This window comes from Saccopteryx leptura, chromosome 5 (assembly GCF_036850995.1).
Source record: "Saccopteryx leptura isolate mSacLep1 chromosome 5, mSacLep1_pri_phased_curated, whole genome shotgun sequence".
NCBI classification, from domain to species: domain Eukaryota; kingdom Metazoa; phylum Chordata; class Mammalia; order Chiroptera; family Emballonuridae; genus Saccopteryx; species Saccopteryx leptura.
Window position 1 is genome coordinate 17,001,324 of NC_089507.1, and position 15,503 is coordinate 17,016,826.

General features: G+C 41.5%; 1 protein-coding gene across 2 annotated transcripts in view; it reads left to right on the forward strand.

Annotated features, from left to right (window-relative positions):
* Positions 1-267: 267 nt before the first annotated feature.
* Positions 268-15,503, forward strand: part of ZCCHC4 (zinc finger CCHC-type containing 4) — a 42,271-nt gene continuing 27,035 nt past the window's right edge. For both annotated transcript variants that reach the window (XM_066385723.1, XM_066385725.1), the window contains exons 1-5: positions 268-414; positions 1,200-1,318; positions 2,037-2,119; positions 14,285-14,560; positions 14,995-15,075. In XM_066385723.1, the coding sequence (XP_066241820.1) occupies positions 288-414; positions 1,200-1,318; positions 2,037-2,119; positions 14,285-14,560; positions 14,995-15,075 (686 nt within the window). In that variant the 5' untranslated portion in view covers positions 268-287. The remainder of the gene's footprint in view (positions 415-1,199; positions 1,319-2,036; positions 2,120-14,284; positions 14,561-14,994; positions 15,076-15,503) is intronic.

The window sequence follows — 15,503 nt, forward strand, 5'->3', positions numbered from 1 at the left end:
TATGAAAGGAGGGTATTTATAGGTGCTAAAGGGTGCAGCAGGAAATAGGTAAGCTTATTGCACAGGTCCAGCAAGTTGCCTGTGAGTCGTACCCTTCCGTATCAAGGACTTCTCAGGGGCAGCCAAGGACTGGCGGCGACTGCATTTCAGGGAATGGCCTTGCCCCGCGGTCGCAGGTCCTCCCAGGCGTGCGGGGGCGCTGCGAGTCTCAGCGGGTGGTGGCGGCGCTCTTTCTCAGCCTCTTTTTTTTTTTTTTTGGCTGAGGCTTTCGGGACGGCGGCGGGAAGATGGCGACGCTCAGAGACCGGCTTGGAGCGGTGGAGGCAGAGGGGAGCGCGGGCAGCCAGGGGCGCTCGGGAGCGGAGGTGGTGCTTGTCCCCGATGCCGCCACCCCCGCCCCTCTGTGCCCTCACGGTGGGTCCCTGTGTGGGCTCAGCCTAGGGGCGAGCTTCCGCCGAGTTTCTAGGGGCTGCTGGGGCTCCCGGGTCCTTACCAGCCTCTCTCCCTGGAAACGTGTGTGATGCCTAGAAAACGCTCCTTCCGCGGGAACTTGTGGTCTTCAACGTAATTAAGAAATCGTCACAAAAAGTCCCCATTGGGCTCCACGGCCATTTACATACATTTTTAATTTTTATTTTTTTAGGGAAGAAGAAGAGAGGTAGAGGCTAGGCAAAGAGCATGCGTGTTGAGTAATTCCCATTGTCAAGTATTTGGAGGATTCCATTTGTTGATTTGCTGTCCGTCCAGTAAAAGTAAAAAAAGAAAGAAAGAAATGTTAGGGAGAATGGTGGAATGAATTTCTCCCTAGCAACCAGACCCCGTTTTCCTCTAACTTGCGGAGAGAGGGTGTGTCCGGCTCTAAAGGCTCGGATCTCCACGGAAAGGGTAACCGAGCGGACGCAGGTGGCAAAGCGCTCAGCGCTCTGGACGCTTGCCTTGTTTTAGCCTCGGGACCCAGGTCATTCATCATGTAGACAGCAGCTCTGCTAACAATAGCATTTCATTTCTGGAGAGGACCGGTTTGCAAAAATTATTTCTTAAGTACATTATTAAAACAAAGTAGTGGATTTAGTTGTGACAAATCGTGCATAAAATTAAAACAAGTTTTATTTAAGGGTGCTGAAAACTCGGAACTTGATGTAGATGACTATTGTTTGACACGGTTTTTTTTTTGTTTTTTTTTCCTGCTCCGGAACTAGGACCCACACTTTTGTTTGTAAAAGTGAGCCAAGGGAAAGAAGAAACACGGAGATTTTATGCCTGCTCAGCCTGTAGAGATAGAAAAGATTGTAATTTTTTTCAATGGGAAGATGAAAAGGTATATTAACTTTTTTTATATATATTTTTTATTTTTGATATATGTGACATTTTTGAGAATGTGTGAGATAAATCTTGTAAAAGATGAGTATACCATGTTTTTGTTAAACTGGAGTTCATACTTTGAACTTTGATCACTGATGTCTTAAAAACTACTATCTCAAAGACTTAGTTCCCAGTAAGACCTTCTGAGGTGTTAGTATTGCGTTTACAAATACAGAACAAATACAGATTTCTCCCTAAAGAATATAGGTCATGATCATTCCAGAAAATGTTTTAGAAAAACACTTTTTAAAGAACATTTGCATTGAACATTCTTTATACAGCTGTTGGATGACTAATGAAGGCACTTAGATAGTTATGAGCTGGGTATCCTCTTGGACTCCACCCCAAGCTTCTGAAAGTTTTGTCTAGGATATTAACAGTTTTGTTAGGCTTATTAGAAAACAGTCTTGTATATTATGCTTCTGCAGACCTTTTAATTACCACATGTGAGTTAATCTCAGTACTTTATTATGTTGGTTGGATACTGCTTCAAACTACTCTAGAATTTTTCCAGTGTAACATTTTGGTCTCCCCACCCCACCCCTCCGAAATGAATGCTTGGTTACAACTTTGAGCTGCCTGAATTTCTGGCTTCTCCATGTCAGAATGTGATATTGGTTTCTTTAGTGTAGTAGCAAGTTTGATGGTATATTAAGTGGATTTTGTATTCTCAGTTGTCAGGAGCTAGACTTGCTGCCCGAGAAGCTCATAACCGAAGATGTCAGCCTCCACTATCCCGAACGGAGTGTGTGGAAAGGTACTGATGTGTTGTCATTTTTAATTTTCCTGTTTTGTTTTACCTGTGCCTTTTAAGTTTAATTAATTAATTAATTTTATTGTGATAAGTATACACACACATGTGCATAAAACTTGCCAATTCAGTAGCATTAATTACATTCACAATCTTGTGCATCCATCACCACTATTTCTAAAACTATCACCCCAAACAGAAACTGTCACTATTAAGCAATAACTCCCATTTTACCTCCCCCAAGTCCCTGGTAACCTCTAATCTTGGAGACTATTTGTCTCCATGAATTTCACTATTCTGGGTATCTTAGATGAATGAAATGATCAATATTTGTTTTTTCATATTTGACTTATTTCACCTAGTGTAATATTTTCAAGGTTCGTCCATGTTGTATCATGTGTTAGAATTTCAGCCTTTATTTAAAAAAATTATTTATTTTAAAGAGGAGAGAGAATAAGAATGAGAGAGAGAAAAAGAGAAAGGGGTGAGGAGCAGGAAGCATCAACTCCCACATGTGCCTTGACCAGACAAGTGCAGGGTTTTGAACCGGCGACCTCAGTGTTCCAGGTCGACGCTTTATCCACTGCGCTTTATCCAAGGCACAGGTCAAGCCCAGCCTTTTTATAGCTGAATCATATTATCCCATTGTATGTATATACCACATTTTGTTTTGTTTATTCATCCATCAGTGGAGACTTGGGTGTTTCCATATATTTAATTATTGTGAATAGTGCTGCAGTACATATCGGTGTAACTATCTGAGTCCCTGTTTTCAGTTTGGTTGCATATATACCTTGGAGCAGAGTTACTGGCTCATATGGTAGTACTATTTTTAGTTGTGTTTTTTTTTTTTTTTTGTATTTTTCTGAAGCTGGAAACAGGGAGAGACAGTCAGACAGACTCCTGCATGCGCCCGACCGGGATCCACCCTGCACGCCCACCAGGGGTGACGCTCTGCCCACCAGGGGGCGATGCTCTGCCCCTCCGGGCGCTGCTCTGCCGCGACCAGAGCCATCTAGCGCCTGGGGCAGAGGCCAAGGAGCCATCCCCAGCGCCCGGGCCATCTTTGCTCCAATGGAGCCTTGGCTGCGGGAGGGAAAGAGAGAGACAGAGAGGAAGGGGGGGGTGGAGAAGCAAATGGGCGCTTCTCCTGTGTGCCCTGGCCAGGAATCGAACCTGGGTCCCCCGCACGCCAGGCCGACGCTCTACTGCTGAGCCAACCGGCCAGGGCCTTTTTTTCAGAGACAGAGAGAGAGTCAGAGGGAGGGATAGACAGGGACCGACAGACAGGAATGGAGAGAGATGAGAGGCACCAATCATTAGTTTTTTGTTGTGGCACCTTAGTTGTTCATTGATTGCTTTCTCATATGTGCCTTGACCGCAGGCTTACAGCAGACCGAGTAACCCCTTGCTCGAGCCAGTAACCTTGGGTCCAAGCTGGTGAGCTTTTTGCTGAAACCAGGTGAGCCCGCACTCAAGCTGGCAACATTGGGGTCTCGAACCTGGGTCCTCCACATCCCAGTCCAATACTCTATCCACTGCGCCACCGCCTGGTCAGGCCTAGTTTTAGTTTTTGGAGAAACCTCCATACTATTTTCCACAGTTGCTGCCCCATTTTACATTCCCACCAGCAGTATATGAGGGTTCTTATTTCTCCACGTCTTTGTCAACATTTACCGTATTTTTTGCTCCATAAGACACACTCTTTCCCTCCCAAAGTGGAGGGAAAAATGCTCGTGCATCTTATGGAGAAAAAAATACAGTATTTTATTAAATATTTTAACACACCATTTGGTTCAGAATATTTTTTTTCTTATTTTCCTCCTTAAAACCCTACGTGTGTCTTATGGTCAGGTGCGTCTTATGAAGTGAAAAATACGATATTTTCTGTTTTATTATTATTATCATTCTTGCCATCCCAACAATTGTGAAGTGGTATTTGGTTTTAATTTTTTATTTCCCTGTACTCATGTTGATCATTTCTTCATGTGTTTTTGCCATTTGCTTATCTTTGGAGAAATGTCTGTTCATTTCTCTTATTGATAGGGTTTTCTTTTGGTTATTGAATTACAGGAGTTCTTTATATGTTCTTGGTGTGTTTATATGTTCACTCTTATCAGATGATTTGTGACTGTTTTCTTCCATTCTTTATATTGTTTTTTCACTTTCTTGATGATGTCCTTTGATACACAAAGTTTTTAACTTTGATAAAGTCCAGTTTATCAAATTTTTCTTTTGTTGCTTGTGCATTAGGTATCATAGCAAATAATTCATTGCTAAATACAAAACCATGAAGATTTCCTGTAAATTTTTTAAAAAATATTAAAATGAACCAATTTTTTCTTTTAAGCAGTAAACACCTGTTTTTTGTTTTGTTTTGTATTTTTCTGAAGCTGGAAACGGGGAGAGACAGTCAGACAGACTCCCGCATGCGCCCGATCGGGATCCACCCGGCACGCCCACCAGGGGCGACGCTCTGCCCACCAGGGGGCGATGCTCTGCCCCTCTGAGGCATTGCTCTGCTGCGACCAGAGCCACTCTAGCGCCTGGGGCAGAGGCCAAGGAGCCATCCCCAGCGCCTGGGCCATCTTTGCTCCAATGGAGCCTTGGCTGCAGGAGGGGAAGAGAGAGACAGAGAGGAAGGGGGGGTGCGGGGTGGAGAAGCAAATGGGCGCTCTCCTATGTGCCCTGGCCGGGAATCGAACCTGGGTCCCCCGCACGCCAGGCCGACGCTCTACCGTTGAGCCAACCGGCCAGGGCCAACACCTGTTTTTGAATATCTGCACTGTTAACATGATTTATTGGGTGAACTAGAATTGAGTCATAGATTTGACTATCTGGCAAACCTGTGAAAGTAATTCATCCCGCTCCTGTGTCATAGGCCTTGTGCTCTGTGTACTGGGAGAAGCTTCTTAAGAGTCCCTTGTTCTGACTTGCTGATGACAGATAGGTATAGGCTCATGGCCACTCCTGTGGCGACCTGGGCTGCTGTGTTTTGACGGATTCTGAGGTCTTATCCAGGTTAAGTGGAAAGGATTACTGGGATCTATTAAAAATGTCTTCCTAAGCTTCTTAGTAGATTTCAAAGTCCTTTGATGGAGGAGGCTTTTCTTAAGATAAATGGTTTGTCTCTTAACCAAAGTACTTAATCAGTGATGCCTACTTAATTTATAGGAATTCAATTGATAACGAAAAATGTTGAAAGGGGAAGTAATATAAATTGAGCATTACTGTGAGTTGGGCATTAAGCTAGATGTTTTGCATGAGATGTTGTTTAATCCTGCTGAGTTGTTTTACTGGGATGAGAAAATTGAGGCTTGGAGAAGTTAAGTAACTACATAATACTAGAATAAGCAGTGACTCATTTATGCCTCTCTGATTCTAACATGGCATTTTTAAACTTAAAAGCAGATGGTTGGCCCTGGCCAGTTGGCTCAGTGGTAGAGTGTCAGCCTGGCGTGCAGGAGTCCCGGGTTCGATTTCTGGCCAGGGCACACAGGAGAAGCACCCATCTGTTTCTCCACCCCTCCCCCTCTCCTTCCTCTCTGTCTCTCTCTTCTCCTCTTACAGCTGAGGCTCCATTGGAGCAAAGTTGGCCCTGATGCTGGGGATGGCTCTATGGCCTCTGCCTCAGGCACTAGAATGGCTCTGGTTGCAACAGAGCAACACCCCAGAGAGGCAGAGCATCGCCCCCTGGTGGGCATGCTGGGTGGATCCCGGTCGGGCGCATGCTGGAGTCTGTCTGACTGCTTCCCCGTTTCCAACTTCAGAAAAATACAAAAAACAAACAAACAAACAAAACAAAACAAAAAAGCAGATGGTAATTAATATATGATGTGTATCCCTGGCTGGATAGCTTGGTTGGTTAGAGCAGCGTCCTGAATCACAGAGGTTGCTGGTTTGATCCCTGGTCAGAGCACATACAGGAACAGATTGATGTTCCTGTCTCTCTCTCTCTCTCTCTCTCTCTCTCTCTCTCTCCCCCTTTTCCTCTCTCACTAAAACCAATAAATAAAAATTAGAAAATATATATATAATGTGTAGTGATTTAATTTAAAGAGCTATAAGGAGATAAACATAAGGAGGTATGTCGAGATATATCATAATGAGATTATCATAATGAGATAAAATAGAGTATCTACGATGCAGAAAGCAGACATTGCTTATGGTTTCTCCCTTTGCACCCGTCACCTTTGTCATTTTGTTACATTGCCTCCAGCCTTTTTTCCTGGGCCAGGGTTTGTCTTACAAGGTTGTAATCATAACATGTACATAGTTTTGTACTCCGCCTTACCACTTTTATCTGATAAGCATGTTGCTTATGTTATTATGTAAGGATATTGGTAATTCAATTAAACTCTTGAATTAAATTCAAGAAAATTTAGGTGCTTTTGTGTTCTTGCATAATAAAACTTTAGTTTGGAGCTAAAACACTGTTCTTATCTTTATATTGCCAGAGTATGATTTTTTGGATATTTAAGAATTTTTGAAGTTTATATTTCATGCTTATTAGCATACAAAAACACTGGCCAAAATATGAAGTATTAAAGAATTTTCAAAAGGTTGTTTGGGCTGCTTATAAAGGCTTTTTACCTTATAGACTTGGAATTATTTAAAAGAGAAAAAAAAGTTTAGATTCAGTAAGACTTGGGAGCCATAATTTTATCTGTTATCTAGTGCTGATTCTTGAGAGCATATCTTTTTTTTTTTTTTTTTTTTTACAGATACAGAGAGAGTCAGTAAGAGGGATAGATAGGGACAGACAGACAGGAACGAAGAGAGATGAGAAGCATCAATCATCAGTTTTTCGTTGCGACACCTTAGTTGTTCATTGATTGCTTTCTCATATGTGCCTTGTCTGCAGGCCTTCAGCAGACCGAGTAACCCCTTGCTCGAACCAGCGACCTTGGGTCCAAGCTGGTGAGCTTTTGCTCAAACCAGATGAGCCTGCGCTCAAGCTGGCAACCTTGGGGTCTCGAACCTGGGTCCTTGGCATCCCAGTCCGATGCTCAATCCACTGCGCCACCGCCTGGTCAGGCTCTTGAGAGCATATCTTAAAATAATTTTTAAAATTATAAGTCATCATGACCCATAACCTTGGATTTTGTTGCCCATTCCACCATCCATCCATCCACCCACCCACCCACCCACCCATCCATCCATCTATCCATTCATTTCTTTTTCTTCTTTTTTTAAAGTGAGAGGAGGGGAGATAGAGAGACAGACTCCTGCATGCGCCCTGTCTGGGATTCACCCGGCAATCCCTGTCTGGGGACGATACTCAAATCAACCAAGCTATCCTCAGTGCCTGAGGCTGACCCTCTGACCAACCCAGCTCTTCTCAGCACCTGGGGCTGATACTCCCAGCTCTTCTCAGCACCTGGGGCTGATACTCTGACCAACCAAGCTCTACTTGGTGCCTGGTGCCAGTGCTCGAACCAGTCAAGTCACTGGCTATGAGAGGGGGAAAGAGAGAGAAGGGGGATAGGGGAGAAAGAGAAGCAGATGTTTGCTTCTCATGTGTGCCCGGACTAGGGATTGAACATGGGACTTCTGCACACTGGGCCACACTCTATCCACTGAGCTGACTGACCAGAGCTATATTCATTCTTTGTTGAGTGCTCAAGAAGAACTTAAAATGCTAGTAGTGAGGTTGAGATATAGTAAAAAATAATACAGTGCAATGAAGAATGTCGATGTATTCATAGAAAAAGACTAAGTGCTCTGGAAAGTCAGAAGAGCTACACCTTACTTGTGCCAGAGCTGATCGGTCCAGTTTAAGGGAGTGGTATTTGAATAGGTTTTGGAGGATGAGTAGAAGTGTGAGCTTTCTGAAATACAACGTCTTTGATTTCACTGCATCACTCTGTAATTGATGCTCTGATGCTTTCTTATGTGTTTTCTGTGGTGTAAAATATTTGAAATCAGCATTCCTCTAAAAATTTAAAATTTTGGTTTTTAAAATCAAACACTTAATACATCATCTATTCTCTGTTGTTGGTTACCTGTTGTTAGTGTGTCTTTAACTTTAGACTAGCAGTTCATTCTTGCATGTAAGTGGGCCTAAGGATGCTGTACCATTACTTGAGATTGTAATTGCTTTCTAATTTAACTTTATGCAACTCATTTGTAAGTTACTGTATCTTATTAAAGAACTACTATATTTGAAAGTAGTAAAATGCATTTCAACATGATACCTATCCTAGAAAGCAAACTTTTCCTCTGTTATTGTGGCGTAACAATAGCTTTTCATTGACTAACTTATTTTCGTAATGGTTAGAATGAATGATGATCGGTAGCATGATAAATTGATTTGTTACTTGATTCTGATTACAGAACTGGAAGTGCTGCTCAGACTTCCGGGTGCCACAGAATAGGACTTGATACTTGTTTTTCTAATCTCACTCTTTGGACCATCCTTTATAGTTCCTGTGCTCAGTTGACAGATTCACATTTTGTGCCTGAGATTTGACTTTCCTTGTAGTTTTTAGCTGCCGGTTATGCTCTGAAATGTTATTCTATTATGCAGTATGCTGGCCCCTTTACTGTGACCTCTGACGTCTTAGGGAAGATATATTTTAATGCTGGAATCAACATTAATTAATGTGCATTCAGATAGTTTTATTTAGTTGATATTTCATTTGGTTATGTTTCTTTTCAGCTCTCATTTAAACTCAGATTTTCAAAGTCTGCTATTAGGGAAATAAACATAATTTGTCTACTCCAGGAAAGGCAAATGAAATATCAAATGGAGATCAATAAAAATGACATTTCAAAATGCTAGCCTGCAATTTGTGAATCATGCTGAGCCATGCAGCAGAATGAATTTTTTTTCCCTCTGGGGTTTGTGTATTAAGTACAAATAAGGAGGGAGCACTGAGTAATCCTTAGCTCTTCGTGGTCTCATGTTCTTGCTACCAGACTGAAAAAACCTTGTGTCTGACTGCTGGTTGCCAGAGGGCACAGGTGTTGGACCATTGGTGAGAGAGGTGAAGGGATTAAGAGGTTCTAGATTGGTCGTGGCAGTTACAGAATAGTTGCAGGGATGGAAAGCACAGCAGGGAATACAGTCAGTGATGTCATAACTATGTCCTGTGCTAGGTGGGTTCTGGAAATATCAGGGGGAACACTTAGTCAAGTACTTGGTTGTCTAACCGCTGTGTTGTACAATTGAAACTAAACTAAGACTTTAAAAATATGGTCTAATTAGAACAAAAAAATAAAAACCCTGTGTTGAATGTTAAATGTAAAGCGGTACAGTTGAATGATTATGATGAGATTTAGAAGAGAGAGAAATAGGCACAAGATCTCAGTCGATCTTTTGTCAAGAGAAGGTTGATAAACAAGCAGTAAAGCTTTTTGAAGGACACTTTTGACAAGGCACAAAGAAGAAATGGAGGGTCATTTAACAGTGTTCTTCTTGTGAAAGTAGTTGAACTTCATGCGTTAAGTCCTGTAGTGAGTGAACTGTCACACTCACCCCTCAGGGCCTTGGACTTCGTCTCATCTCTTCTTGGTTTTGCAGCTCTGCCTTTAGTTGGCATCACAGAACCTGGCACAGCTTTATCTGCTTGGGAATCTTCCCTATCCTTTTTCCTGTAAAGCCCTTGATTGTTGTCATTCTTTCAGCGCATGCTCTGTTGCTCAGTTGTGGTGCCTGACTGCAGGTGAGCTAGCTTTGTACTTTGTGTTTGGGGACTGAGCCAGGGTGATGGCGGGGACCCCCCCTCCTGGAGTCCCAGCAGTGCTCCGTTCTGCTGGGAAGAGAGGACAGTGGGAAGCACTAGGACCACGTTTGCACGTGGGTGGACACTCCCTGCAACGGCATGACCTTCGGCTGGCTGATAGCAATTATAAATCATGTCAATATTGTACCTGCTGAAATGTGAAGAAAGAGGCTTCTTGGAAGTTATGAAATAGGGTGGTTGGTTTTTGCTTTGTGGTCCAGTCCGACAGGCTTTCTTTTAATGGACGGATTTAGCCCATTTTCATAGTGGGTGTAATAAATAGGCTTGTTCTTAGTGTTGCTGTATTACATACTAAATGCTTTCTGTTTTTATTGCTTCTTTTACTTCTCTTTCACTATGTGTGGCCTGTGTTTGCTTTGCTTCTCTTGTTTTGATGTACGCTTCCGTATTTTTGTTGTAATGGCTGCCTTTGTAACTTTCTATGCCATACTTAATCCTTTTATTTTTTTAGATAGTCTTTATTCATCCAAACATGAGAAATGATGAACCGAGTATATTTCTCAATCACTGACTCATTTTAGTTGATTATTTCTTCTTAACCTTTATGCCTTTAAATATTGCTTATAGCTCTTTTACTTGGTTTTTCAGTTTCAAATGACAACTTTTGGCCTGTGGTTCTAAAACATGCAAAAATCAGTATACGTACACTGTCGCCACTTTCTCATACCCTGCCTGCCACTTTTGTTTGAGTTACACTATTTGCATTTTGCACTGTAAGTATAATGCCCACGTTCCTGTTTTTATTCTGTGGTTAAATAGATTTAGTACGGACTGAGAGCCCTGGCTCCAGGCTCTTCATTCATCTCCTATTCGGCTGAAATACATCCTCTAGCAGTCTTTATTTTTAAAATGGAAGTCTTTTTATTAATAAAGCTTTTAAAATCAACACTTCTGCGTGGCTCTTATATGATTCCATTTCGATGAGTGTCCAGAATGGGCAAATCTCTGTGTAGAGAGAGCATCCTCGTGGCTTTTAGGGGTGGGGAGCGCGGCGCTGGGGGCGTGACCACTGATAGGTACGAGGTTTCTTCCTGAGGGCACAGGAACGTTCTGAATGATATTGTGGCGATGGTTGCACAACTTCATGAATGTCCTAAAAATCAATGAATCGTACACTTTTTGATTTTTTTTTTTTTACAAGAAAGGGCTTAGGACAGTACAAGCAACAGGAGAGCCTGGGTGGGGCTATTCTAGCTCACTGAGAAGTCAGCGAAAGGGGCCTTGGAGGTGGGCGCAGGGTTGGCCTGGGACGAGCTGCCACTGCCTACTGCTCCCTGGCTGCGAGTCCTCTGGGGGCCCTTAGAGTCTAGGTTAGGAGATGCACACCTGTGGGGGAGGGAGGGGGTAAGGGACAGGTATGGGCGTGCTCCCGGGAGGGAGAGCAGTGAATCGTACACTTGAAAAGGTGTCTATGTGCTATGTGAAGTAAATTTCAACAAAGAAATGTGTATGTGGCAATAGAATCAAATAGTTCTGTGAGGTTTTACAAAGAGTGAAATGCCTGTCTCTACCCATGCGTCTTACACTCCCAGGAGGCACCACGGTCAGCTCTTCTGGCTAATTCTTTTAGAATTCACCTTGTTATCTGTAGAATACAAAATGTGCCTGTCTCATACTTCGTGATTAATCCATTTCTGGAAGTGTCTGTTTATTTCCTACGGAAGATGAAGATCGGCCGTCCCCTCTTCTCTCTGCCCTCTCCTCTCCAACACCTGCCTCCCGCCCCCTGCCCCCTGCCCCCTGCCCCGCACAGCTGTAATCCATACGTACACTTTCATACCTTAGTCTTATATGGTTAGATTATGATTTTGGTTAGATTCAAAATTTAGTGTGCTCATTATTATAACCCTATAAATGCTGCTCATAGCTGAACCATAAAATAAATCACAGTAAGTTCTTTCCTATGTAGCTTTTTGTTTTCCTTGGAGTTAATGACAGTCTTGGGCTTCTTGTTGTAGCCACTCTTATTTATGTTCTTGTCACTGATTCAGCTGCAGATGCTGCTCGTGGTCTGGATCCTTCCAGAACATTCAGATGTAGCAAAATCTATTGGTGCCATCTTAGAGAAATCTGTTCTAGGACTTTTAAAGATGCTCTAGTCTGGATGGTGCCTTTTCTACCTGTCCCACAGGCTTTTCAGTAAATACCCAGGGTATAGAAATATATAACTTGAGTTCTTCCAAGTCCAAGATCAAACATTCATTCATAATAAATATTCTCAGAAAACTCGGAATAGATCGGAACTCTCACAACCTGATAAAGGGCATCTAAGAAAAAATGTAGCTAATAGCCTACCCATAATAGATTGAGTGCATTCCTCCTAACGTCGGAACATAGCAAGGATGCCAGTTTCACCATTGCTGTTCAACACTGACTGGGGATTCTAGCCAGTTTCACAAGTCTAGATTCAGGAATTGGATCAGATGGAAAATACAGAAAAACTACTAGAGAGAGAGATCACATTTATACAACTTTTTATATTATAATTTTTCTATTTTATTATCAGTTATTGTTGTTAATCTCTTACTGTGCCTAACTTGGAAATTAATTGTTATCATAGGTATATATATGTGTGTATGTATGTATGTATGTATATGTATATATGTATAGGAAAAAGCACAATATATACAGAGTTCGAGGCCGTCCGCAGTTTCGGGCATCCGCACTGGGGGTCTTGGACTGTGGATAAAAGGGGACCAGTAAGCGGGACAGTTGCTCCACTCATTTGTTCCCTTCTCCTGTCTCTCGCTGTTTGGGCTGCCAGTTGCCCCATATCTTAAAAGTGTGGTTTCATATATTTTGTGTGTTGAAACATTTTTTTGAGGGTCAGGATAGTAAATCCTGTCTCTGTTACTCTATCCTGGCTGGGTGTGGACGTCTTCCACACTTAGCATTTAACAGTGAGAGGTCACGGTTGTACACTCGGCATTTCTGTGGCTGTCGTGCAGTGGTTCTCTCCACTCGTGTTTCATGTCTTAGGGGCCCTTTTCTTGACTGACATTCTTTGCATTACCATAGAAGTTTCCTCTAACACTGCTGTCCTTTTCTTTTCAGTCTTAGATAAAGCTGTCAAAAGAACCGTTATCACAGAAATAGAAATATTTAAATTGCCGGCCTGATAAGCTTATTTCTTGCTGTAGCCATTCAGAATATCTATTTGTCACCGCCTTGGGTGCTTTGAAGTGAAACTGTGCTTAGAAATAAAAAAGTTTTAAAACCCACTTTGATTCTGCATTAAGTTCAGTTTTTCCAGTGCAGTTCCAGAGTTTAGTTCAATCTCAAACTAGAAGAATCCTTTAGTGCCCTATTCGACATGCTCAGATTTGGACATTTCTGACCCTCTATGAGTCTTGATAATCTTATTTCTTTTTCTTTTGTTTTCTTCCTCTGATTTCATAGCTGGCATAGCATATACAAAGTCAGCAGTTTTTAAACACACTAACCATGACTATTTTCTCTATTTACTCATCCCAGAGGAAAAAAATAAAGACCAAGGTGGTGACTTTGAAATCAGATATCAGGATGACTTGAAAGAAATCAAATGGGTTTCTGATACATATTTTTAAGGCTTTGAGTATGAGCTTGCTGTTTGGAGGATGAGCTTCTTAGAACTGCCTGCCTCAGTATTGCTAAGAATAGAGGAACTTTGTAGGAACATTTTTTTCTTTTCGAAGGTAATTTTGCTTGCTATGTATGCCATAAGAACTTGAAGAATGATCTTAATTTCTCATTTAAAATGATTGTCATACTGAGCTAGACTGTTTAACACGTCCAAGTTAAAGCACGTGAATTTGTCGATAAATTTAAACATGATAGTGGTTTCCATTCCTACTACACTATGTGAGTAATATATTAGGTCACATTTTAAATGGATATTGATCTTCATTCAGGGGCTGAATTGGAGCGTCTCAATTCTTATGAAATTGCTGATTCTCTTCCACTTCGTCGGCATGCAGCTGGACGTAAATTCTAGGCAACGTTCTGCAGATTTTTCTTACCTTTGCTTCATTTTGCAATATTCTTTAGGAAACAATAATACTTTTTGCATACTAAACTAGCAAAAATAAATTGCCTTTAAAAACAAACTTAAAATAGAGCCTGACCAGGTGGTGGCGCAGTGGGTAGGGCATCGGACTGGGATGCAGAAGATCCAGGTTCAAAACCCCGAGGTTGCCAGCTTGAGCGCGGGCTCATCTGGTTTGAGCAAAGCTCACCAGCTTGAGCCCAAGGTCGCTGGCTCGAGGAAGGGGTCACTCAGTCTGCTGTGGCTTCCCGGTCAAGGCACATGTGTGAAAGCAATCAATGAACAACTAACTCATCTCTCTCCCTTCCTGTCGGTCTATCCCTCTCTCTGATTTTCTCTCTGTCTCTGTCAAAAAACAAAAAACAAACTTAAAATATATTCTTTTATGTTTTGTTGAAGGTATTTGAAGTTCATTGAGTTGCCATTGTCTCAGAGAAAGTTTTGTCAAAGATGTCAGCAGCTGCTATTGCCAGGTGACTGGGAGAAGCATCGTGAGCATGAGGTCGTGAGTGACATTTCTGTCACCCAGTTGAAAAGGCCCAGTCAGCTCCTTTCTCCCCTGGAAAACAAGAAGACAAACGCCCAGTATCTGTTTGCTGATAGGAGCTGTCAGTTCTTGATAGACCTACTTTCTACCCTTGCATTCCGAAGAGTACTGTGTGTTGGAACACCAAGGTATGTTATTTGATTTTTTAAAAAGTTTTGCTGGCCTCACTATTTAAATTGTAAGAAAAAAATGATCAAGTTCTAGGATATAGCATGAAGCTTTGAGTATACAAAGAACTACCAAACATGGCCCCTCTTAAGGAGTTTGTAATGCGTACTCCATTTGAGAGAAATCTTTATAGATTTTCCACACATGATAAAGGATTCATTCTGATTTGCTTCTTAAAATTGTTTATAATTTTAGACTTCTCTGTTTCAGATAAGTTCTGCCTTTTAAAAATATTTGCAAAACTGAAATTTTGGTTATATCTGCAAAATTCTCTTTAGTGTTTTATTGAAATATTAAAAATATTAATAGAACATTGACTTTTGGGGGCTTTATTCACTTATTACCTATGGCATTTGTAATTTCTTACTAAATTTGCTTTCACTAATTGCTTTAGGTTGCATGAGCTGATCAGATTGAAAGCATCAGGCGACAAGAAGTCTAACATTAAAAGCCTTTTATTGGATATTGATTTTCGGTAGGTTTACGAAGTATAGTATCTATTGTTGTTTGCTGTCTACTGTTTCTTTTTACTTCTTTTAATTGTTTTTTCTCCTTTTAATTGTTTATACCTGTTATAATTCTAGTTAACATTTAACCCTCACGGGATAGCTCAGTTGGTTAGAGTATCATCCCGAAGCTCAGAGGTTGCAGGTTCAATCCCTGGTCAGGGCACATACAGGAACAATGCTCTTGTCTCTCTCTCTTTCTCTCTCCCTTCTACTCTATAAAATCAATTAAATAAACTTATTTTTACAAAAAGAAAAAGTTCTTAATACATTCTGAATACTAGAGCCTTATCAAATATATGGGCTCCAAATAATTTCTCCCATTCTGCAGGTTGTCTCTTCACAGTGGAAGTGAAAAGATGAAGTCCAGTTATTTTCTTTTTTATTTAGTTGCTTC